This window comes from Nomascus leucogenys, chromosome 6 (genome assembly GCF_006542625.1).
Source record: "Nomascus leucogenys isolate Asia chromosome 6, Asia_NLE_v1, whole genome shotgun sequence".
NCBI classification, from domain to species: Eukaryota; Metazoa; Chordata; class Mammalia; order Primates; family Hylobatidae; genus Nomascus; species Nomascus leucogenys.
The window spans coordinates 103,654,739-103,680,718 of NC_044386.1; the positions used below are offsets into that span (position 1 = coordinate 103,654,739).

Below are 25,980 nucleotides of genomic sequence, written 5' to 3' on the forward strand. Positions count from 1 at the left end.
GTTAATATGTCATAAAATTTTATATTTACCTTGCTTCCATCAGCAGCAAATAACTTTCTTTAAAAGGCATTTTTTAGATTTAGGTCACTACACAGAATTCTCTCATAATATTGACAATGTGCAAGTATTATAAATAAAGCCCATTCATCAAACATTAAAAGACAATTTTCAAAATGTTTAACTTTGAAAACAATCTGAAAAATTATAATTCTTACTGCACTAATATACAAGTGATACTTGTGGTTAATTACATTTTGGGTTTCACTTTGGCCCTTAATAATTCCTATTATTCATATTTTCTTACTGTTTCAAGTAAAGTGAAGCAAGACAAAACAAAAGAGATATACATCAGTCCTATGAATAGTGAGGTTCTAATATTTTGTTTATTTTACATGCATGGAAAGCAACTTAAAAGAGACAGTGAGTCTAATTTAATCTATTTCTAGGCTGCATGTATTGTCACAAAGGCCAATGGGACTATTTAGGCCCGAGTCTTGGGCTTACCTGCACAGTGCCTCTGCATCCAGCTGTCGAGGATTTCTGTGGTCTATGATGATAATGTCATGATGTTTATCCAGGAAACAGGCAAGGACAGCCTGAGCCTCCTTGGTAACTGTACACTTAAACCCTGCTTTTTCACATGCCCTGCAGAATCCATTACATTGGTTATCTTCTTTGGTAAACACTAAAAGTACCTGAATCAAAAGAGCACAAACACTTTTTTAAAAAAGGATGTTAGAATTGTCATTTCTTACACTTTTTTCTTCTTGAGACAGAATCTTGCTCTGTTGCTTAGGCTGGAGTGTAATGGCACGATCTGGGCTCACTGCAACCTCTGCCTCTCAGATTCAAGTGATTCTCCCACCTCAGCCCTTCCGAGTAGTTGGGCCACAGGCACGCGCCACCATGCCCAGCTAATTTTTGTATTTTTAGTAGAGACGGGGTTTTGCCATGTTGGCCAGGCTGGTTTCGAACTCCTGGCTTCAAGTGATCCTCCCACCTTGGCCTCCCAAAGTGCTGGGATTACAGGCATGAGCCACCACGCCTGGTCAGAATTGTCATTTCTATGTGTGTGTGTGTGTGTGTGTTTTGGGGGGATGGTGGGTGGGCGACAGGGTCTTCCTCTGTTGCACGGGCTGGAGTGCAGTGGTATGATGTCAGCTCACTGCAACCTCCACCTCCAGGGTTCCAGTGTTCTTGTACCTCAGAACCCCCAGTGGCTGGGAGATTACAGGTGTGCGCCACCGTGCCCGGCTAATTTTTGTATTTTCAGTAGAGATGGAGTCCCTCCATGTTGCCCAGGCTAGTCTAGAACTCCTGGGCTCAAGTGATCCACCTGCTGTGGCCTCCCAAAGTGCTGGGATTACAGGTGTGAGCCACTGCACCTGGCCATAGGCCTACATTTTTGCTAAGAAACCCACTAGCAGAATTCAACAAAGATTTAGTTAAGCATTTTATCTAGAAACTAAATGAATTAAAACACATTAATATTTATTTTAGCTAAAAGAAAGTTAACTGGGTAAGTTCTCAGATGGTGAATGCTAATATCTTGGTGAAATTATTGGAATACTTAATCCTATAAATAACGTATTGAAATGTTTTGACTCAAGATTTTATGCAATTCCTCCAAGTTAAAAAAAAAAATTGCTTTGATTAAAAGAAGAAAGATTTAAAGTAGACCAAAATGTGACACTTCAAAGCCTATCAGTTAAGTGACACAGTCACCAGGTGCAAGAGGTAGCATCTGTGCCTCTGTCCAGGACAGTGGCTGGCTGTCCAAGACAGGGGCTGGCTGCCCCTGATCACGTCAGTCCTGGCCTGGAGCAAGCGAGGCCTGTATCCATAGCTTCTTCCGTATCCAGCCAGCCTCCCTTCCCTCTTTCTCCCTGCTATTCCCACTCCCAACCTGGTTCAAGAGCACCAGTGCTCCATCTCTTCAGAAGCAGACTGACAATGGAGCAACAGTGGTAAGAAGGAGATGGGCAGCCCGTGAAACAGACTGCAAAGCTATCAGAAACCCTCCTAAGGCTTATTTCTTCCGAGTTTACTCAACTACACAAAGACCATACATGCAAAGAACTAAGAGCACACATTTCTGTCAGCACTTTTCACATATTTTTAAAGGTAATAGTGAATGAAACGTGTTTATGTGCGGGAAGCCTGGATAACTTGGCTAAATTTCAATTGGCTGATTTCTGTCTCATATTTTGAATTAGATAAATTACAGATATCTTCTCTCTGATAGAGCTGATTCAGCGACATTGAAAAGACAACCTTTTTACTTTTTATATTGGAAAATTTCAAATCTACAGAAACGTGCATGAAAATGAACACTAAAGATGCCCTTTCTCTACATTCATCAATTAACATTTTGCCACCTTTGCTTTGCTTTCTCTCTCTCTAAACACATACATGTACATACATACAATTATACACATTTTTTGTTTATTGCTGAACCAATTTTTTTTCTTTTGTTTGTTTGAGACAGGGTCTCACTCTGTTGCCCAGGCTGGAGAGCAATGGTGTGATCATGACTCACTGCAGCCTTGACCTCCTGGGCTCAGGTGATTCTCCCACCTCAGCCTTCCAAGTAGCTGGGACCACAGACACACACACCCCCATGCCCATCTAATTTGTTGTTGCAGAAACTGGGTCTCCCTATGTTGCCCAGGCTGGTTTCAAACTCCTCAAGGACTCCTCAAGCTCAAGAGATCCTACTGCCTCAGCCTCCCAAAGTGCTGGGATTATAGGTGTGAGCCACCGTGCCTGGCCTATTGCTGAACCAATGAAAGTAGGCTACAAACACTTCTTCATCTCTAAACACCATAATGTGTATTTCTAAGAACAGGATATTCTCTTCTGTAACTATAATACTGTTACAGAGTTCAGGGAATTTAACATTGATCCAAACACTATTATCTAAATGAAAGACTATTTTAAATGTGTAAATTTAGCTCCACCTCCACCCTTTTTAAAGAAAATCAGCATGTGAAAAATACAGCATCGTTCGTTATTACCTGAAGTTGATTTTGATGAAATCTCATGGGGCCAAACTGCACATCAGCTACTGCTACCTGTAAGAAAGAGATCTGCTTAAAAATGAAAAAGACAACGGAGAAAGAGAAGCTTAACTTTTTCTCTCTCTAATCAGTGCCAGAAATGAAAGCGAAATTTCTATTCTAGAGGCAAATAAAGTAAATAGTAGATAAATGAAATGATTATGAGGAATCCTAAGGATCTCCTTATAGCCCCCAGGAAAAGTGGGGAGCAGGAAAGGAGAAATAAAATGAATAAAATCAATGTGATTCTGGCTTTGCCTTTTACTAGCTACATGTGACTTTAAGTGAATTAATCTTCCTCAGCCTCAATTTCTCATTTGTTACAAAGGCCAAATGAGATGACAATATAGAGAGCCCCCCAATAATAGATACTAAATAAATGCGGATTCCCTCTGTGCCTATTTCCATTTTTTTCCTGATGGACGATGAAATCTTACACCTAAATGGCACATGAGTAATGCAATCCAGCAGTCAGAACCATGGAATGTCATTGAAAAATGGTTGACACTTTCCATTTTACAGAGGAGCATAATAGCACTTACTGATAAGTACTTACCCATTTGAGAACGTAATGCTAAATCAAAGATAAATGTAATATCATAACCCAACCCCAATGAGTAATAACAATCACAGCACCAATGGAAGACTCAGTGTGTTCTGGTTACTGTGCTAAGGGCTGAACATGTGTTATTTCACTGAATCCGACAGTAATGTGGTGAGAGTTTATAGCTGGAAAACTGAAGTTCTAAGTATCCTGCACTAAGGTCACACAGCAAGTGGCTGTGCTGGGATTCTACCCAGGTTTGTTTGGCTCCATACACTGTGCTGTAAACTCAGGACCACTAGAAGATTTGAATAGCCTGTATACAACACAAACGGGCCCAAGGAAGGGAGAAGGTGGGACTGAAATCCAGCTCCAGGTGATGAACTCTGGCACTGGGCTGCTACCCAGGGGAAGAGACACATTTTGTAACATGCCCAGAGACTCTGTAGGTGTTGATGAGATCCCAATCTAGGTCTCTATGTGATGGTATGATTCATCACAGCAACAGAAGAGCTAGATCCATAAGACTTCCTACAAAATGTTTCCCAACTGACTGCCCCCCTCCAATCTCTCCCCTCAAGCAGTGACCTATTCTAGTTAACACATTATGAAGTTTGCTTAGTGATGGGAGAAAAATCCACATATATTTTTAAGCATGAGAAGCTGATGTCTAGTAATTATGGGCCATTAGCTCAGTTTCTGAATTGCTTTGTAATAATTTTATCTCTCAGAAGGCATAAAAAGAATGAGGGTCCCTAATATTCTAGACCAAAGACTGAGGAGGAAGATTCTTCAGTAAGGTGAAAGAGTTAGGAGAACAGACAGTGCATGGTATCACCTATCCTCTTGAGTTGTGTAACTATGGGCCAGTCTCAAACTGGTGTAACTGGATGCCAAAGCCAGAATTTCTATGAGGGAAGATGGTCCAAAAGGTCCACGGGAGAGTCTTAAAAGATGGATTTAGAGAAGACAGCAGAGTAAGAAGCACCAGGAATCTGTCTCCCCACCTAGACAATATTGCACTGGCAGAATATGTCTGATATAAGTATTTTAGGAACAATTGAAGACTTGCAACTTCCAGGGGAAGGCTTGGATGGTAAACCGCAGTTAATTTTAGCTCTTAGCACATAGCAGGTACCCAGGCCCATGGTGGGCAGCTGTGCATGTGTTCCTAAAGCAACCTGCACACAACTTGCAGGACCCAGGGAAGGCAAAAACAACCATGTCCTCCAAATATCAGGGATCTGTGCTCTGATCACTGATTACAGAGGTGCAGACAAAGAAGGGGTGCATTGTTGCACTTTCTCCCATTGTTGCAAGCCATTCCCCCTCCAGCTGAAGAGAATTCTAGGAGATTTAAAGGGCTAGTGCCCTTCCTCTCCTTTCATTTTTCTCTTTTATCCCCTTTGAGAGTCAGACATTAGGGACTAAGGCATTCAAAAGCAATGGCATATACAGGGAAAATTAGAAAGTGATTACGCAAGCCTAGGGAAAGGCTTAGAAAATGCCTGAGAAGACCTTAAGTTTACACATTAGACTGATCCTTGGCACAGAGATGGCCTACCACAATTAAAAATAAAACAAAACAAAATAATAACAGCAAATCCTGGGGAAGACGGAGAATATGATTTCCAGAGTTACCACATTATTAAATTCAAATGTCCAGTTTTCAACACAAATTCACAAAGCATACAAAGAAACAGGAAAGTACAGCCAATTCAAATGAAAGAAACAAAATCAACAGCAACCATCCCTGAAAGATACCTAATGGCAGATCTACTAGACAAAGACTTTAAAACAACTTCAAGATGCTAAAAGACCTAAATAAAGATGTGGAGAAAGTCAAGAAAATGACATACGAACAACATGAAAATATAAGTAGAGAGATGAAAAAAACTAAAAAGAAACCAAAAATAATGTCTGGAGCTGAAAAGTACAATAACTGGAATGAAAAATTCACTAAAGAGATTCAAAGGCAAACTTGGGCAGGTAAAAGCAAGAATGAGCACACTTAGAGAGGGGACAGTTGAAATTATCGAGTCTGTGAAACAGAAAAAAGCTTTTAAAAAAAATAGTGAACAGAGCTTACAGCACCTGAAGGACACCATGAAACAAGCTAATATATGCATCATGGGAGTCCCAGACGCTGAAGAGAAAGGGAAAGAGAAAATGTATGAAGAAAATATCCCAAACTTGACGTAAGACATAAATATAAATATCCAAGAAGCTCAACAAACAATAAGTAAGATGAACTCAAAGAGACCCATACCAAGACACATTATAATGAAACTGCTGAAAGACAAAAAGAGAATCTTGAAAGCAGCAACAACTGGGCGTGGTGGCTCACGCCTGTAATCCCAGCACTTTGGGAGGCTGAGACAGACAGATAACCTGAGGCCAGGAATTTGAAATCAGCCTGGCCAACATGGCGAAACCCTGTCTCTACTAAAAATACAAAAAAAAAATTAGCTGGGTGTGGTGGCGGGTGCCTGTACTCGCAGCTACTCGCGAGGCTAGGCGGAGAATCGCTTGAACCTGGGAGGTGGAGGTTGCAGTGAGCCGAGATCGCACCATTGCACTCCAGCCTGGGCAACAGAGCGAGACGCTATCTCAAAAAAATAAATAAATAAAAAAGAAGAAAAATAAAAAAGAAAGCAGCAAGAAAGAAGCAACTGGTCACATACAAGAAATCCTCAATGAGATTATCAACAGATTTCTCATCAGAAACTTTGGAGGTCAGCCAATTATCAAAGATCCTATATTTGGCAAAACTTCATTCAAAAGTGAGGGAGGAATTAAGACATCTCCAGAATGAAAAACAGAAACAAAAACAAAATAAAACAAACAAACCAAAAAAATTAAGGGAGTTCATTACCACTAGATATGCCCTGCAAGAAGTGTTCAAGGGAGTCCTGCAGGGTGAAATAAAAGGACACTAGACAGTAACTCAAAGCTGTCTGAAGAAATAAAGATCTCAATAAAAGTGAAACCATGGATAATTATAAAAGCTATTGCTATTGTATAAATGGCTTATAACTCCTTTTTTTGGTTTCCTACATGATTTAAGAGACGAATACAGTTTGGTGGAAAAAAAAATCATTGGTCTAAAAGGAAGTATTATTGTAACTTTGGGGGGTAACTCTACATTTTGCATTTTATTTCCTAAATAAGAGACATTTGAAAGTATTAGTGTATGCTTTTGGGCACACAATGTACAACTGTCCCTTGTTATCTGTGGGGAATTGGTTCCAGGAACACCCATATATATGAAAATCAATGGATGCTCAAGTACCTTATATAACATATTCCCACTCTCCTCTATGCTTTAAATTGTCTCTACTTACTTATAATACCTAATACAATGTAATGCTATGTAAACAGTTCTTAATGCTGTATTATTTTACATTTTTTATTTTTTCCTAAATATTTTCAATCTTCAGTTGGCTGAATCCATGGACGTGGAACCCACCAATATGGAGGACCAACTACATAAAGCTTTAATTTTGTGACATCAATAACTGAAAAGGGTGAGAATAAAGCAGTATAGGAGTAGAATTTCTGTATGTTATTGAAGTTAAGCTGGCATAATTCAAATTAAATATTTATATAACATTAAGATGTTAACTATAATCCCCATGCTAACCATAAAGAAAGTAGCTACAGAATATACACAAAGGGAAATGAGAAAGGAATTTAAATATTGCACTACAAAAAATCAACTAAACACGAAAGAAGACAGTAATTAAAGAAATGGAAGACAAAACAAGCTATGTGACATATAGAAAAACAAATAGCAAAATGACAGAAGTCCAGTCCACCTTTATCAGTAATTATTTATTTACTTTTAGGGACAGGGTCCTGCTGTATCACCCAGGCTGGAGTGCAATGGCATGATCATAGCTCACTGTAGCCTTGAACTCCTGGGCTCAAGAGATCTTCCCATTCAGCCTCCCGAGTAGCTGAGACTACAGGTATATGCCACCTCATCTGGTTAATTTTTAAATGTTTTGTAGAGACACGGCCTTGCTTTGTTGTGCAGGCTCAGTAATTACTTTAAATACAAATGGATTAAACTCTCCAATCAAAAGACAGAGATTGGCAGAATGAACCCATCTATATGTGGTCTGTAAGACATTCACTTTAGATCCAAAGACAAAAATAGAAAGTCAAAGGATGGAAAAAGATATTCTAATAGTAATCAAAAAACAGCAGGGGAAGCTATACTAACATCAGACAAAACAGACTTTAAACCAAAAAAGGCTATAAGAGACAAAGGAGGACACTATATGTTAAAGATTCAACAGAGTAACAAGATACAACAATTATAAGCAATTATCTACCCAATGACAGACCACTAAAATATATAAAGTAAAAACTGACAGAATTGAAGGAAGAGACAGTTCTAAAATTATAGTTGAAGACTTCAACACCCCCCTCTCAATAATGGCTAGACTTAAGCAACAAAATAAACCAACAAGATTTAATAGACATATACAGAATGTGCTACCCAACAACAACATATACATTTTCCTCAAGTGCACATGGGACATTCTCAAGGACAGACTACATGTTAGGCCACAAATCAAAACTCAACAGATTTTAAAAGATAGATGTAACACAAAGTATCTTAAGGATAAAGTGAGAAATCAATAACAAAAGTAAAACTGGAAAATTCACAAAATCGTGGAAATTAAACAACACAATCTTAACTAACCGATCAAAGAAGAATACACAAGATAAATTAGAAAATACTTGGAGATGAATGAAAACAAAAACGCAACATACCAAAACTTATGGGATGTAGCAGCAAAAACAGTGCTAAGGTGAACATTAATAGCTATAAATACACTAGAAAACAAGATCTCAAATCAACAACCTAACTTTATAATTTAGGGAACTAGAAAAAGAGCAAACTAAACCCAAAGCTAGCAGATGGAAATAATAAAGATTAGAGCAGAGATTAATAAAATAGAGAATAGATAATATAGAAAAATCAAGGAAACCAAAAGCTGGTTCTTTGAAACGATCAACAAAATTGACAAACCTTTAGCAAGATGGAGAAAAAAATAAAAATGACTCAAATTACCAAAATTAGAAAGGAAAGTAGGGACATTGCTACCAATTCTACAGCAATAAAAAGGATTCTAAGAGAGTACTATGAACAATTATACACCAACAAATTGGATAATCTGGATAAAATGGACAAATTCCTAGAAACGCAAAAAGTACCAAGACCAAACCATAAAGAAACAGAAAATCTGAATAGATCTATTACTGGTAAGGAGACTGAATCAGTAATCAAAAATCCCCCAACAAAGAAAACCCCTGGACCCAATGGCTTCATAGGTGAATTCTACCAAACATTTAAAGAACTAATACAATCCTTCTCAAACTTTTCCAAAAAATTGAAGAAAAAGAAACACTTCCTAACTCATTCTATGAGGCCAGTATTACCTTGATACCAAAGTTAGGGCCAGATGTAGTGGCTCACACCTGTAATCCCAGCCCTTTGAGAGACTAAGGTGGAAGGACTGTTTGAGGCCAGGAGTCAAGACAAGCCTAGGCAACATAACGAGACCCTAACGCTACAAAAAAAGAGAAGAAAAAGCTGGTCATGGTGGTATGCACCTATAATCCTATCTACTCAGGAGGCTAAGGGAAGAGGATCATTTGAGCCTAGAAGTCGAGGCTGCAGTGAGACAAGACTGTGCCACTACATCAACTTGGGCAACAGGGCAAGACCCTATCCCTTAAAACAAAACAATCATGCCACTGCATTCCAGCCTAGGTAACAGAGTGAGACTCTATCTCAAAAACAAAACAAACGACAACAACAAAAGACACTAAAAGAAAATTACAGGCCGATATCCCTTATAAACACTGATGCAAAAATCCTCAACAAAATACTAGAAAACTGAATTCAGCAGCATAATAAAAGGATTATACACCATGACTAAGTGGGATGTATTCCTGAAATGCAAGGATGTATCGACATATGAAAATTGATCAGTGTAATACATTATTGTACAGAATGAAGGACAAAAGCCTCATTCATTATACCTCAAATAATGCAGAAAAGGCATTTAACAAAATTCAGTATCGTTTCATGATACAAACACTCAACAAACTAGAAACAGAAGGGAACTATCTCAACATTTAAAAAGCCACGTACGAGCACAGGAGGTTCCAAGATGGCCGAATAGGAACAGCTCCAGTCTACAGCTCCCAGCTTGAGAGACACAGAAGATGGGTGATTTCTGCATTTCTAACTGACGTACCAGGTTCATCTCACTGGGGCTTGTCGGACAGTAAGTGCAGCCCATGGAGCATGAGCCAAAGCAGGGAGGGGCATCACCTCACCTGGGAAGCATAAGGGGTCAGGGAATTCCCTTTCCTAGCCAAGGGAAGCTGTGACAGATGGTACCTGGAAAACTGGGACACTCCCACCCTAATACTGCACTTTTCCAACAGTCTTAGCAATCCACACACCAGGAGATTATACCCACGCCTGGCTCAGAGGGTCCCACGTCCACGGAGCCTTGCTCACTGCCAGCACAGCAGTCTGAAATCAAACTGCAGGCAGCAGCAAGGCTGGGGGAGGGACATCTGCCATTGCTGAGGCTTGAGTAGGTAAACAAAGCGTCCAGGAAGCTCGAACTGGGTGGAGCCCACCACAGCTCAAGGAGGCCTGCCTGCTTCTGTAGACTCCACCTCTGGGGGTAGGGCATAGCTGAACAAAAGGCAGCAGAAACTTCCGCAGACTTAAACATCCCTGTCTGACAGCTTTGAAGAGAGTAGTGGTCCTCCCAGCACGGAGTTTGAGATCTGAGAATGGAGTCTGCCTCCTCAAGTGGGTCCCTGACCCCCAAGTAACCTAACTGGGAGACACCTTCCAGTAGGGGCCAACTGACACCTCATACGGCTGGGTGCCCCTCTGAGACGAAGCTTCCAGGGAACGATCAGGCAGCAACATTTGCCGTTCTGCAATATTTATGGTTCTGCAGCCTCCGCTGGTGATACGCAGGCAAACAGGCTCTGGAGTGGACCTCTAGCAAACTCCAACAGGCCTGCAGTTGAGGGTCCTGACTGTTAGAAGGAAAACTAACAAACAGAAAGGACATCCACACCAAAACCCCACCTGTAGGTCACCCGCATCAAAGACCAAAGGTAGATAAAACCACAAAGATGAGGAGAAACCAGAGCAGAAAAGCTGAAAATTCTAAAAATCAGAGTGCCTCTTCTCCTCCAAGGAACGCAGCTCCTCGCCAGCAATGGAACAAAGCTGGAGAGAGAATGACTTTGATGAGCTGAGAGAAGAATGCTTCAGACGATCGGTAACAACAAACTTCTCCGAGCTAAAGGAGGATGTTTGAACCCATTGCAAAGAAGCTAAAAACCTTGAAAAAATATTAGACGAATGGCTAACTAGAATAAACAGCATAGAGAAGACCTTAAATGACCTGATGGAGCTGAAAACCATGGCACGAGAACTACGTGATGCATGCACAAGATTCAGTACCCAATTTGATCAAGTGGAAGAAGGGATATCAGTGATTGAAGATCAAATGAATGCAACGAAGCAAGAAGAGAAGTTTAGAGAAAAGAGAGTAAAAAGAAACGAACAAAGCCTCCAAGAAATGTGGGACTATGTGAAAAGACCAAATCTATGTCTGATTGGTGTACCTGAAAGTGACGGGGAAAATGGAACCAAGTTGGAAAGCATTCTTCAGGATATTACCCAGGAGAACTTCCCCAACCTAGCAAGGCCGGCCAACATTCAAATTCAGGAAATACAGAGAACACCACAAAGATACTCCTTGAGAAGAGCAACTCCAAGACACATAATTGTCAGATTCACCAAAGTTGAAATGAAGGAAAAAATGTTAAGGGCAGCCAGAGAGAAAGGTCGGGTTACGCACAAAGGGGAGCCCATCAAACTAACAGCTGATCTCTCGGCAGAAACTCTACAAGCCAGAAGAGAGTGGGGGCCAATATTCAACATTCTTAAAGAAAAGAATTTTCAACCCAGAATTTCATATCCAGCCAAACTAAGCTTCATAAGTGAAGGAGAAATAAAATCCTTTACAGACAAGCAAATACTGAGAGATTTTGTCACCACCAGGCCTGCCTTACAAGAGCTCCTGAAGAAAGCACTAAACGTGGAAGGGAACAACCAGTACCAGCCACTGCAAAAACATGCCAAATTGGAAAGACCATCAAGGCTAGGAAGAAACTGCATCAACTAACGAGCAAAATAACCAGCTAACATCATAGTGACGGGATCAAATTCACACATAACAATATTAACTTTAAATGTAAATGGGCTAAATACTCCAATTAAAAGACAAAGACTGGCGAATTTGATAGAGTCAAGACCCATCAGTGTGCTGTATTCAGGAGACCCATCTCACATGCAGAGACACACACAGGCTCAAAATAAAGGGATAGAGGAAGATCTACCAAGCAAATGGAAAACAAAAAATAGCAGGGGTTGCAATCCTAGTCTCTGATAAAACAGACTTTAAACCAACAAAGATCAAAAGAGACAAAGAAGGCCATTACATAATGGTAAAGGGTTCAATTCAACAAGAAGAGCTAACTATCCTAAATATACATATGCACCCAATACAGGAGCACCCAGATTCATAAAGCAAGTCCTTAGAGACCTACAAAGAGATTTAGACTCCCACACAATAATACTGGGAGACTTTAACATCCCACTGTCAACATTAGACAGATCAACAAGACAGAAAGTTAACAAGGATATCCAGGAATTGAACTCAGCTCTGCACCAAGCAGACCGAATACACATCTACAGAACTCTCCACCCCAAACCAACAAAATATACATTCTTCTCAGCACCGCATCACACTTATTCCAAAATTGACCACGTAGTTGGAAGTAAAGCACTCCTCAGCAAATGTAAAAGAACAGAAATTATAACAAACTGTCTCTCAGACCACAGTGCAATCAAACTAGAACTCAGGATTAAGAAACTCACTCAAAACCGCCCAACTACATGGAAACTGAACAACCTGCTCCTGAATGACTACTGGGTACATAACGAAATGAAGGCAGAAATAAAGAGGTTCTTTGAAACCAATGAGAACAAAGACACAACATACCAGAATCTCTGGGACACATTCAAAGCAGTGTGTAGAGGGAAATTTATAGCACTAAATGCCCACAAGAGAAAGTAGGAAAAGATCCAAAATTGACACCTTAACATCACAAATAAAAGAACTAGAGAAGCAAGAGCAAACACATTCAAAAGCTAGCAGAAGGCAAGAAATAACTAAGATCAGAGCAGAACTGAAGGAGATAGAGACACAAAAAACTCTTCAAAAAATCAATGAATCCAGGAGCTGGTTGTTTGAAAAGATCAACACAATTGACAGACCGCTAGCAAGACTAATAAGAGAGAAGAATCAAATAGATACAATAGAAAATGATGAAGGGAATATAACCACCGATCCCACAGAACTACAAACTACCATCAGAGAATACTATAAACACCTCTACACAAATAAACTAGAAAATCTAGAAGAAATGGATAAATTCCTGGACACATACACCCTCCAAAGGCTAAACCAGGAAGAAGTTGAATCCCTGAATAGACCAACAACAGGCTCTGAAGTTGAGGCAATAATTAATAGCCTACCAACCAAAAAAAGTCCCATACCTGACGGATTCACAGCTGAATTCTACCAGATGTACAAAGAGGAGCTGGTACCATTCCTTCTGAAACTATTCCAATCAACAGAAAAAGAGGGAATCCTAACTCATTTTATGAGGCCAGCATCATCCTGATACCAAAGCCTGGCAGAGACACAACAAAAAAAAGAGAATTTTAGACCAATATCCCTGATGAACATAGACACAAAAATCCTGAATAAAATACTGGCAAACTGAATCCAGCAGCACATCAAAAAGATTATCTACCATGATCAAGTTGGCTTCATCCCTGGGATGCTAGGCTGGTTCAACATACGCAAATCAATAAATGTAATCCAGCACATAAACAGAACCAAAGACAAAAACCACATGATTATCTCAACAGATACAGAAAAGGCCTTTGACAAAATTCAACCAGCCCTTCATGCTAAAAACTCTCAATAAACTAGGTATTGATGGGATGTATCTCAAAATAATAAGGGCTATTTATGACAAACCCACAGCCAATATCATACTGAATGGGCAAAGACTGGAAGCATTCCCTTTGAAAACTGGCACAAGACAAGGATGCCCTCTCTCACCACTCCTATTCAACATAGTGTTGGAAGTTCTGGCCAGGGCAATCAGGCAAGAGAAAGAAATAAAGGGTATTCAATTAGGAAAAGAGGAAGTCAAATTGTCCCTGTTTGCAAATGACATGATTGTATATTTAGAAAACCCCATCGTCTCAGCCCAAAATCTCCTTAAGCTGATAAGCAACTTCAGCAAAGTCTCAGGATACAAAATCAATGTGCAAAAATCACAAGCATTCCTATACACCAATAACAGAGAGCCAAATCATGAGTGAACTCCCATTCGCAATTGCTTCCAAGAGAATAGAATACCTAGGAATCCAACTTACAAGGGATGTGAAGGACCTCTTCAAGGAGAACTACAAACCACTGCTCAACGAAATAAAAGAGGACACAAACAAATGGAAGAACATTCCATGCTCACAGATAGGAAGAATCAATATTGTGAAAATGGCCATACTGCCCAAGGCAACTTACAGATTAAATGCCATCTCCATCAAGCTACCAATGACTTTCTTCACAGAATTGGAAAAAACTACTTTAAAGTTCATATGGAACCATAAAAGAGCCCGCATTGCCAAGACAATCCTAAGCCAAAAGAACAAAGTTGGAGGCATCACACTACCTGACTTCAAACTACACTGCAAGCCTACAGTAACCAAAACAGCATGGTACTGGTACCAAAACAGAGATATAGACCAATGGAACAGAACAGAGCCCTCAGAAATAATACCATACATCTACAACCATCTGATCTTTGACAAACCTGACAAAAACAAGAAATGGGGAAAGGATTCCCTATTTAATAAATGGTGCTGGGAAAACTGGCTAGCCATATGTAGACAGCTGAAACTGGATCCCTTCCTTACACCTTATGCAAAAATTCAAGATGGATTAAAGACTTAAATGTGAGACCTAAAGCCATAAAAACCCTAGAAGAAAACCTAGGCAATACCATCCAGGACATAGGCATGGGCAAGCACTTCATGACTAAAACACCAAAAGCAATGGCAACAAAAGCCAAAATTGACAAATGGATCTAATTAAACTAAAGAGCTTCTGCACAGCAAAAGAAACTATCATCAGAGTGAACAGGCAACCTAGAGAATGGGAGAAAATTTTTAAAATCTACCCATCTGACAAAGGGCTAATATCCACAATCTACAAAGAACTTAAACAAATTTACAAGAAAAAATCAAACAATCCCATCAACTAGTGGGCAAAGGATATGAACAGACACTTCTCAAAAGAAGACATTTATGCAGCCAACAGACACGTGAAAAAATGCTCATCATCACTGGCCATCAGAGAAATGCAAATCAAAACCACAATGAGATACCGTCTCACATCAGTTAGAATGGCAACCATTAAAAAGTCAGGAAACAACAGATGCTGGAGAGGATGTGGAGAAACAGGAACACTTTTACACTGTTGGTGGGACTGTAAACTAGTTCAACCATTGTGGAAGACAGTGTGGCGATTCCTCAAGGATCTAGAACTAGAAATACCATTTGACCCAGCCATCCCATTACTGGGTATATACCCAAAGGATTATAAATCACGCTGCTATAAAGACACATGCACACATATGTTTACTGCGGCACTATTCACAACAGCAAAGACTTGGAACCAACCCAAATGCCCATCAATGATAGACTGGATTAAGAAAATGTGGTACATATACACCATGGAATGCTATGCAGCCATAAAAAAGGATGAGTTCATGTCCTTTGTAGGGACATGGACGAAGGTGGAAACCATCATTCTGAGCAAACTACTGCAAGGACAGAAAACCAAACACCACATGTTCTCACTCATAGGTGGGAATTGAACAATGAGAACACTTGGACACAGGGTGAGGAACATCACACACCGGGGCCTGTCGTGGGGTGTGGGGAGGAGGGAGGGGATGGCATTAGGAGATATACCTAATGTAAATGATGAGTTAATGGGCGCAGCACACCAACACGGCACACGTATACATACGTAACAAACCTGCATGTTGTGCACATGTACCCTAGAACTTAAAGTATAATAATAATTTTAAAAAGCCATGTATGTGCAGCCATAAAAAGGAAAAAGATCATGTCCTTTGCACAAACATGAATGGAGCTGGAAGCATTATCCTCAGCAAACTAACAGGCACAGAAAACCAAACACTGTGTGTTCTCTAAGTGGGAGCTGAATGATGAGAACACACAGACATGTTGGGGGAACAGCACACACTGAGGCCTGTGGCAGGTGGAGGGAGGGACAGCATCAGGAAGAATAGCTAATAGGTGCTGGGCTTAATACCTGGGTGATGGGTTGATCTGTGCAGCAAACCACCATGGCACACATTTACCTATGTAACAAACCTGTACATCCCTAAGTACCCCGGGACTTAAAAATTGAAGAAAAAAAAATTTTTTAAACAAAGTTTTTAAAAAGCCATGTATGAACAAAACCCACAGCAAACATCATAATGAATGGTAAAGGACTTTTCCTGTAAGATCAGGAACAAAGCAAGGATGCCTACTTCTTCTATTCAACATAGAAAGTCCTAGCCAGAGCAATTAGGTAAGAAAAAGAAAAGACAGTCGAAATAGAAAATAAGAAGTAAAATTATCTTTATTCATTTGTATGATCTTATATGTAAGAAAACCCTAAAGATTCCACACACACATACACAAAAGCCTGTTAGAACTAATAAAGTCAGCAAAGTATCAGGACACAAAGGCAACACACCAAACAAGTTGCATTTCTATACACTAACAATGACCAATCTGAAAAGGAAATTACAAAAAACAATTCCAATTACAATAGCATCAAAAAGAATAAGGCACTTAGGAATTAATTTAACCAAGGAGGTGAAAGATTTGTACAAGTGAAACTACAAAATATTGCTGAAAAATTAAAAAGACTTAATAAATGGAAACATATCCCACGTTCACAAATTACAACACTTAATATTAAGATGTCAATACTACTCAGAGCAATCTACAGATTCAATGCAATCCTTATCAAAATCCCAAATATGTTTTTTGAAGAAACAGAAAAACCCATTCTAAAATTCATATGGAATCTCAAGGGATCTCGAATAGCCAAAACAATCTTGAACACAACTGGAGAATTCACACTTCCTGATTTTGTGACTTACTACCTAGCTACAGTGATCAAAACAACGTGGTACTAGCATAAAGACAGACATACAGACTAACGAACTAGAATAAAGGGCCCAGAAATAAACCCTTGTGTATAGGGTCAAATAATTTTTAACAAGGGAGCCAAGAACATTCAATGGTGAAAGGAGAGTCTTTTCAACAAATGGTGCTGGGAAAACTGGATAACCACATCCAAAGAATGAAGTTGGACCCTTATGTAACACCATATACAAAAATTTATTCAAAATGGATTGAAGACCTAAATGTAAGACCTAATAAACAGAACTCTTAAAAGAGAATATAGGGTAAAATCTTCACAACACTAGACTTGGCAATGATTTTTTTGATATCAATGGCACAGGCAGCAAAAGAAAAAAGAGACAAATTAAACTGCATCAAAATTTTAAAATTTTGTGCATAAAAAGACAACATCAACAGCGTAAAAATGCAATCCACAGAACTGGAGAAAGTAATTGCCAATCACATATCTGATAAGAGAGTAATATCTAGAATATATAGAGAACCCCTACAACCCAACAACTCAATTCAAAAATGGGCAAAGGACTTGAACAGACATTCTTCTCCAAAGGAGATACATTAATAAAAGAAAGGGCCAATAAGCACATGAAAAGATGCTCAATATCAATAACCAGTAGGGAAATAAAAATCAAAACCACAATGAGACACCACCTCACACTACTACCAGAAAATAACAAGTGCTGATGAGAACATGGAAAAACTGGAACCTCTGTGCCCTGTTGGTGGAAATATTAAATGGTATAGCTGCTGCAGAAAACAATGGCAATTCCTCAAAAAATTTAAAAAATAGAATTAACATATGATCCAAAAATCCCCTTTTGGTTATATATTCAAAAGAATAAAAAGCAGTGATTCAGACAGATATCTGTATGCACATGTTCATAACAGCATTATTCATGATTTCTAAAACATGAGAACAGCCCAAGTGTCTAATGACAGATGAACAAATAAACCCAGGAGTGGTAGCGTGTGCCTGCAGTCCCAGGTACCTGGGAGGCTAAGGCAGGAGAGTCACTCGGGCCTGGGAGTGAGCTCAACACAGTGAGATCCTATTTCTTCCTTAAAAAAATAAAGAATAAATGTATTTTAAAATGTGGTATATGCATACAATGGAATATTATTCAGCCATAAAAAGGAAATTCTGACATATATGCTATGGAACAGATGAACTGTAAGAACATTATGCTAAGTGAAATAAGCCAGTCACAAAAAGACAAATTCTATATGATTCCACTTACATGAGGTACTTGGAGTAGTCAAAATACAGAGAGAGAAAGCAGAATGTGTTTGCTAGGGACAGGGGGAAGGGAAGAATGGGGAGGTTCTTGTTCAATTGATATATTGTTTTAGTTTTACAAAATGTAAAGAGTTCTGGAGATAGATGGTGATCACAGTTGCACAACATTATGAATGTATTTAATACCATTCAACCGTACACTTAAAACTGGTTAAGATGGTATATTTTACGTTATGTGTATTTTACCATATTTTTTAAAATCAGGAAAAAAGGCGAGATCTGGTCTGTATAATCATTTTCTTTTTTATTTTATTTTTTATTTTTTGAGATGGAGTCTCACTCTGTCGCCCAGGCTAGAGTGCAGTGGCGCGATCTCAGCTCACTGCAACCTCCACTTCCTCGGTTCAAGCAATTCTCCTGCCTCAGCCTCCCAAGTAGCCAGGACTACAGGCACAAGCCACCATGCCTGGCTAATCTGTTATTTTTAGTAGAGACGGGGTTTTGCCATATTAGCCAGGGTGGTCTCAAACTCCTGACCTCAAGTGATCTGTCTGCCTCAGCCTCCCAAAGTACTGGAATTATAGGCGCGAGCCACCGCGCCTGGCTTTCTTTTATTATTTTTTAAAATCAATTTTCAAGTGCTTGAAATGGTCTGTATAATCATCATACTCTCACGGTACAGGAAGGAAAGCAAGAGGCTCTGAGAGACCAATTTGAATGATGAGTTTTTTGTTTGTTGCACCAGCATTTAATGAACAAGTTTAAAGCAATGAGCAAATGAATGAGACTGACCTATTGCTTGGAGAATGCAGTGGAACTGCTCAGGAAGAAGAAAGGAAGAAAATAACAGGAAGAAGAGAAAGAAAATCATTTTGCTGATTTCCTGCAGTATGGGGCACAGTTTCATCAGAGAAAGCAGAAAAAGCATAAACTGGAGGGATGCTGCTACTGCCACAATAAAGCAGGGTCAGAGAGCCACTTGGGTCGTTTACATGAATTGGTGTCTCAGTCTCTGACAGAATACTCATGAAATTTACTAAGAAGGATCAAATAGATAAAATCTGAATGGAAAGAAAGAAAATATTTATAAATATTAGAAAAACACGATATACTAGGTTACCAGAAAAAATCCTTAAAATATATTCCTAAAGTAAAAACTGTATAGTTTTTATCCTTCAACGAAGCAGTCAAACTAGGAATTAAAAACTTAAGTTTAAGCAACAAAAAATCCTGCCTCCTCAGAAAACTTAAAAATATTAACTCACAAAAGTACTGAATCAAAGAGAGATATGCAAACTATGCCTACAGTTAACTTGGAAAATAAAAGTGAATATTATGTAGTAAGACTTACAGCATACTACTGCTAAATTATAATGAGAGGCAAAATCTATAGTCTAAAACCTTTTTGTCACAAAATAAATAAGTATACTAAGCTTTCAAATCATTAAGTTTGAGAAAATCAACAGTACAAACTTAAGGAAACCAGTAAGGAAAATTAAGACAATAATAAATTGTTTAAATATTAATGACCAGCATGAGTAAAAAGTATGTATATATATATTTACATAGTGTTGGTCACAAGCTGAGGGAAAAGATAAAAGTCTGGATAGCTCAGGGCAAAAGGCTCATTCCTCCTAGGTAAACAATCCTGAATATGTGGTCTACACCAAAAGCTGGTGAAATAACTTGATTTGTACAAAGGACAGCATAAATTTATGATGTGAACTTATAAAAGTAACTCACCTTTGGATTTAAGAAATAAAGGCAGCTATGGGTTCACTTTTAAAAGATTTAAGACCTTTTCAAAAAACCAGCTCCTGGATTCATTAATTTTTTGAAGGGTTTTTTGTGTCTCTATTTCCTTCAGTTCTGCTCTGATTTTAGTTATTTCTAGCCTTCTGCTAGCTTTTGAATGTGTTTGCTCTTGCTTTTCTAGTTCTTTTAATTGTGATGTTAGGGAGTCAATTTTGGATCTTTCCTGCTTTCTCTTGTGGGCATTTAGTGCTATAAATTTCCCTCTACACACTGCTTTGAATGTGTCCCAGAGATTCTGGTATGTTGTGTCTTTGTTCTCATTGGTTTCAAAGAACATCTTTATTTCTGCCTTCATTTCATTATGTACCCAATAGTCATTCAGGAGCAGGTTGTTCAGTTTCCATGTAGTAGAGCGGTTTTGAGTGAGTTTCTTAATCCTGAGTTCTAGTTTGATTGCACTGTGGTCTGAGAGACAGTTTGTTATAATTTCTGTTCTTTTACATTTGCTGAGGAGAGCTTTACTTCCAACTATGTGGTCAATTTTGGAATAGGTGTGGTGTGGTGCTGAAAAAAATGTATATTCTGTTGACTTGGGGTGGAGAGTTCTGTAGATGTCTATTAGGTCCACTTTATGTAGAGCTGAGTTCAATTCCTGGATATCCTTGTTAACTTTCTGTCTCGTTGATCTGTCTAATGCTGACAGTGGGGTGTTAAAATCTCCCATTATTATTGTGTGGGAGTTTAAGTCCCTTTGTATGTCACTGAGGACTTGCTTTATGAATCTGGGTGCTCCTGTGTTGGGTGCATATATATTTAGGATAGTTAGCTCTTCTTGTTGAATTGATCCCTTTACCATTATGTAATGGCCTTCTTTGTCTCTTTTGATCTTTGTTGGTTTAAAGTCTATTTTATCAGAGACTAGGATTGCAACCCCTGCCTTTTTTTGTTTTCCAGTTGCTTGATAGATCTTCCTCCATCCCTTTATTTTGAGTCTATGTGTGTCTCTGCACGTGAGATGGGTTTCCTGAATACAGCACACTGATGGGTCCTGACTCCTTATCCAGTTTGCCAGTCTGTGTCTTTTGATTGGAGCATTTAGCCCATTTACATTTAACGTTAATATTGTTATGTGTGAATCTGATCCTGTCATTATGATGTTAGTTGGTTATTTTGCTCGTTAGTTGCTATAGTTTCTTCCTAGTCTCGATGGTCTTTACAATTTGGCATGTTTTTGCAGTGGCTGGTATCGGTTGTTCCTTTCCATGTTTAGTGCTTCCTTCAGGAGCTCTTTTAGGGCAGGCCTGGTGGTGACAAAATCACTCAGCGTTTGCTTGTCTGTAAAGTGTTTTATTTCTCCTTCACTTATAAAAGGTATTCAATTAGGAAAAGAGGAAGTCAAATTGTCCCTGTTTGCAGATGACATAATTGTATATCTAGAAAACCCCATTGTCTCAGCTCAAAATCTCCTTAAGCTGATTAGCAACTTCAGCAAAGTCTCAGGATACAAAATTAATGTACAAAAATCACAAGCATTCTTGTACACCAATCACAGACAAACAGAGAGCCAAATCATGAGTGAACTCCCATTCACAATTGCTTCAAAGAGAATAAAATACCTAGGAATCCAACTTACAAGGGATGTGAAGGACCTCTTCAAGGAGAACTACAAACCACTGCTCAATGAAATAAAAGAGGATACAAACAAATGGAAGAACATTCCATGCTCATGGGTTGGAAGAATCAATATCGTGAAAATGGCCATACTGCCCAAGGTAATTTATAGATTCAATGCCATCCCCATCAAGCTACCAATGACTTTCTTCACAGAATTGGAAAAAACTACTTTAAAGTTCATATGGAACCAAAAAAGAGCCCACATCGCCAAGTCAATCCTAAGCCAAAAGAACAAAGCTGGAGGCATCACACTACCTGACTTTAAACTATACTACAAGGCTACAGTAACCAAAACAGCATGGTACTGGTACCACAACAGAGACATAGATCAATGGAAGAGAACAGAGCCCTCAGAAATGATGCCGCATAGCTACAACTATCTGATCTTTGACAAACCTGACAAAAACAAGAAATGGGGAAAGGATTCCCTATTTAATAAATGGTGCTGGGAAAACTGGCTAGCCATATGTAAAAAGCTGCAACTGGATCCCTTCCTTACACCTTATACAAAAATTAATTCAAGATGGATTAAAGACTTATATGTTAGACCTAAAACCATTAAAATCCTACAAGAAAACCTAGGCAATACCATTCAGGACATAGGCGTGGGCAAGGACTTCATGTCTAAAACACCAAAAGCAATGGCAACAAAAGCCAAAATCGACAAATGGGATCTCATTAAACTAAAGAGCTTCTGCACAGCAAAAGAAACTATCATCAGAATGAACAGGCAACCTACAGAATGGGAGAAAATTTTTGCAACCTACTCATCTGACAAAGGGCTAATATCCAAAATCTACAATGAACTCAAACAAATTTACAAGAAAAAAACAAACAACCCCATCAAAAAGTGGGCAGAGGACATGAACAGACACTTCTCAAAAGAAGACATTTATGCAGCCAGAAAACACATGAAGAAATGCTCATCATCACTGGCCATCAGAGAAATGCAAATCAAAACCACAGTGAGATACCATCTCACACCAGTTAGAATGGCCATCATTAAAAAATCAGGAAACAACAGGTGCTGGAGAGGATGTGGAGAAATAGGAACACTTTTACACTGTTGGTGGGACTGTAAACTAGTTCAACCATTGTGGAAGTCAGTGTGGCGATTCCTCAGGGATCTCGAACTAGAAATACCATTTGACCCAGCCATCCCATTACTGGGTATATACCCAAAGGACTATAAATCATGCTGCTATAAAGACACATGCACACGTATGTTTATTGCGGCACTATTCACAATAGCAAAGAGTTGGAACCAACCCAAATGTCCAACAACGATAGACTGGATTAAGAAAATGTGGCACATATACACCATGGAATACTATGCAGCCATAAAAAATGATGAGTTCGTGTCCTTTGTAGGGACATGGATGAAACTGGAAAACATCATTCTCAGTAAACTATCGCAAGGACAAAAAACCAAACACCGCATGTTCTCACTCATAGGTGGGAATTGAACAATGAGAACTCATGGACACAGGAAGGGGAACATCACACTCCGGGGACTGTTGTGGGGTGGGGGGAGGGGGGAGGGACAGCATTAGGAGATACACCTAATGCTAAATGACGAGTTAATGGGTGCAGGAAATTAACATGGCACATGGATACATATGTAACAAACCTGCACATTGTGCACATGTACCCTAAAACCCTAAAGTATAATAAAAAAAAAAAAAAAAAAAGGAAAAAAAAAAAAAAAAAAAAAGATTTAAGACTATGAATTTTGCCACGGTAAAATTCTAGCAATATCATTTTAAAACGTTCATGTTTCAGCAATTCCTTTTTTACCACTGAACGCTTACTTTATTTACTTAACTAGATTGCATTTAACCTTACATCCTGTCTACGGGGTATATCCGGCTCTCAGGACCTCTATGGAGCAGAGTCTCCTAACAGCCGGACAACTACTTACCACTGCTCCCCCCAAAATAACCACCACCAGGAAATCTGATGACATTACTCAGCGAGCAGACGTCAGCAGTGGGCCCTCAAAGAGTAAACAACTTCCTGACTGCTCTAGAAAAGAGGACTGGAACTACTGGAATTCTTGTATCCATCCTTTCTTTATGTATGGAAATCATAATCAAACTGACCTAAGGCTTCAGGTCACAGCCCTCTTAATAATAATTTATTCTTCACATTAATATTTACAAGGGAATAGTCATTTTCAAATCAATTTAAATAGCACAGCTTTGATTTCATCTTTCAGCTTTAAAAGCCACTGACATTTTTAAGCAATATAGAAACAACAGTATGTTCAATAGCTGATATCAGTAATTATACACATTGTTAAATTTAATCTTTTATACTTTTAAATATTAGTGAATGTATTAAGATTTGTTATTTAAAAAGGTTTTAAGATTAGGATATCAGATAATATGATGGTGTCGATTTGCATTTTAATATTGTAAAGTAAAATTTTTTGTAAATATGGTTGACAGATATATGAAACAAATTATTAGAAGCTTTGATTTCATTTGCCTAACTGATCTAACATCATGTAGATGTGGTATCAGAAGGCAAAGTTATTATGTTACAAATCTTGACTGGGGTGGGTGAGAAAGAAAATAGATATACAATTCCAACCTATGCAAAATTTCTACTCCCCTCTACCCTCCCTATCCCTTGCCTGCTTTGTTTTTATTTCTTATATCCCAATCACCATTTGGTATACTACATATTTTATTATCTATCTTCTTTTTTGTCTGTTTCTCCCACTGGAATATAAAGTTCTATAACAACAGGGATTTACCTGCTTTATTCATTACTGTATTCCCAATACCCAAAACAATGTCTGATACATGGTATTCAAAAAATATTTTGGAATTAATGTGCAGTCAACAGCTAATCTTTTTAAACCAATCATTTATCTAGAAATTATACTCATACCAGCTTATTACATAAATATATGTATGTCATACAGGACTTATAGTTTTCAGAGTAATTTCATAGGTACTTTATTCCATTAAGAAACAGAAAGAATGGCTGGGCGTGGTGGCTCACGCCTGTAATCCCAGCACTTTGGGAGGCCGAGGCGGGCAGATCACCTGAGGTCAGGAGTTCAAGACCAGCCTAGACAACATAGTAAAACACTGTCTCTACTAAAAATACAAAAATTAGCCGGATGTGGTGGGTGCCTATAATCCCAGCTACTCAGGAGGCTGAGGCAGGAGAATCACTTGAACCTGGGAGGCAGAGATTGCACTGAGCCGAGACAGAGCCACTGTACTTCCAGCCTGGGTGACAGAGCGAGACTCTGTCTTTAAAAAAAAAAAGAAAGAAACAGAAAGGAGAATCTTACGAAGAGCCTAAGTCCTAGGAACTACAAAACAATCATATGATCTGTCTCTTTTTTTCTTCATCCCTTTATTAGAAACAGAAAGTTATCCTGGGGTCAATTTACATTAATTGTATGCAAAACCCAGGACCTACAGTAAAGACATAAATCCAATTTTGGTCTGAGCCATACTATCCCTTCAGGCTTTCCATGTGCAACCAGTGACCATCTGTTTCTCTCTCTGGACAAAGAGAAATAATGTGATCAAAGGGACACAGCCTGGGAAGAGTCAAGAGATACCAGTTCTTAGGTGTGGAAGAGTCTAAATCCAGACACTTGTGGACCACCTATTACTGTAAGACAAGTGCAGTGCTAGATACTAGGAGTACAAAGAACCTAATCCTGTCCCTTGGGTAGTAGGAGAGGAAAATGTAAATAACAACATGGTCCAGTCAATTTTAATAGAAAAAAGTATCTAACACGTAAATACTTTGGATCCAATCATATTTAAGTCCAATTTAGTTCTTACCTTATGAGTAAGGTAAGCTCATTAACTCCATTTTATTGATGAAGAAGCTGACACTCAGAGAAGTATGGTCAAATAGTTGGTAAGCAGTAGTTGCAGGAATGGTACCCAGTTCTGTCTGAATTTAATTCCTGTGATCTTTTCATGCTCTATTAGGAAAAGTCTAAAATAAACTGGCCCTAATCTATACCTAGCTGGAAAAAGATCAAGAAACTGGAAAACAGCATTTATCCTTCTGACAGTTTTTTTTTTTTTTTTTTTTTTTTTTTTTTTTTTTTTTTTTTGAGACAGAGTCTTGCTCTTTCACCCAGGCCAGAGTGCAGTGGCGCAATCTCGGCTCACTGCAAACTCCGCCTCCCGGGTTCATGCCATTCTCCTGCCTCAGCCTCCCAAGTAGCTGGGACTACAGGGGCCCGCCACCACGCCCAGCTAATTTTTTGTATTTTTTTTTTAGTAGACACGGGGTTTCA

At 38.9% G+C, this 25,980-nt stretch overlaps 1 protein-coding gene across 1 annotated transcript in view; it reads right to left on the reverse strand.

Moving 5' to 3' along the window:
- PDE8A (phosphodiesterase 8A) overlaps nt 1-25,980 on the reverse strand; it is a 159,774-nt gene that overhangs the window by 71,570 nt on the left and 62,224 nt on the right. The window contains exons 2-3 of the mRNA XM_003268462.4: nt 3,018-3,074; nt 505-695 (exon numbers count right to left, since the gene is read on the reverse strand). Of these exons, the coding sequence (XP_003268510.1) occupies nt 505-695; nt 3,018-3,074 (248 nt within the window). The remainder of the gene's footprint in view (nt 1-504; nt 696-3,017; nt 3,075-25,980) is intronic.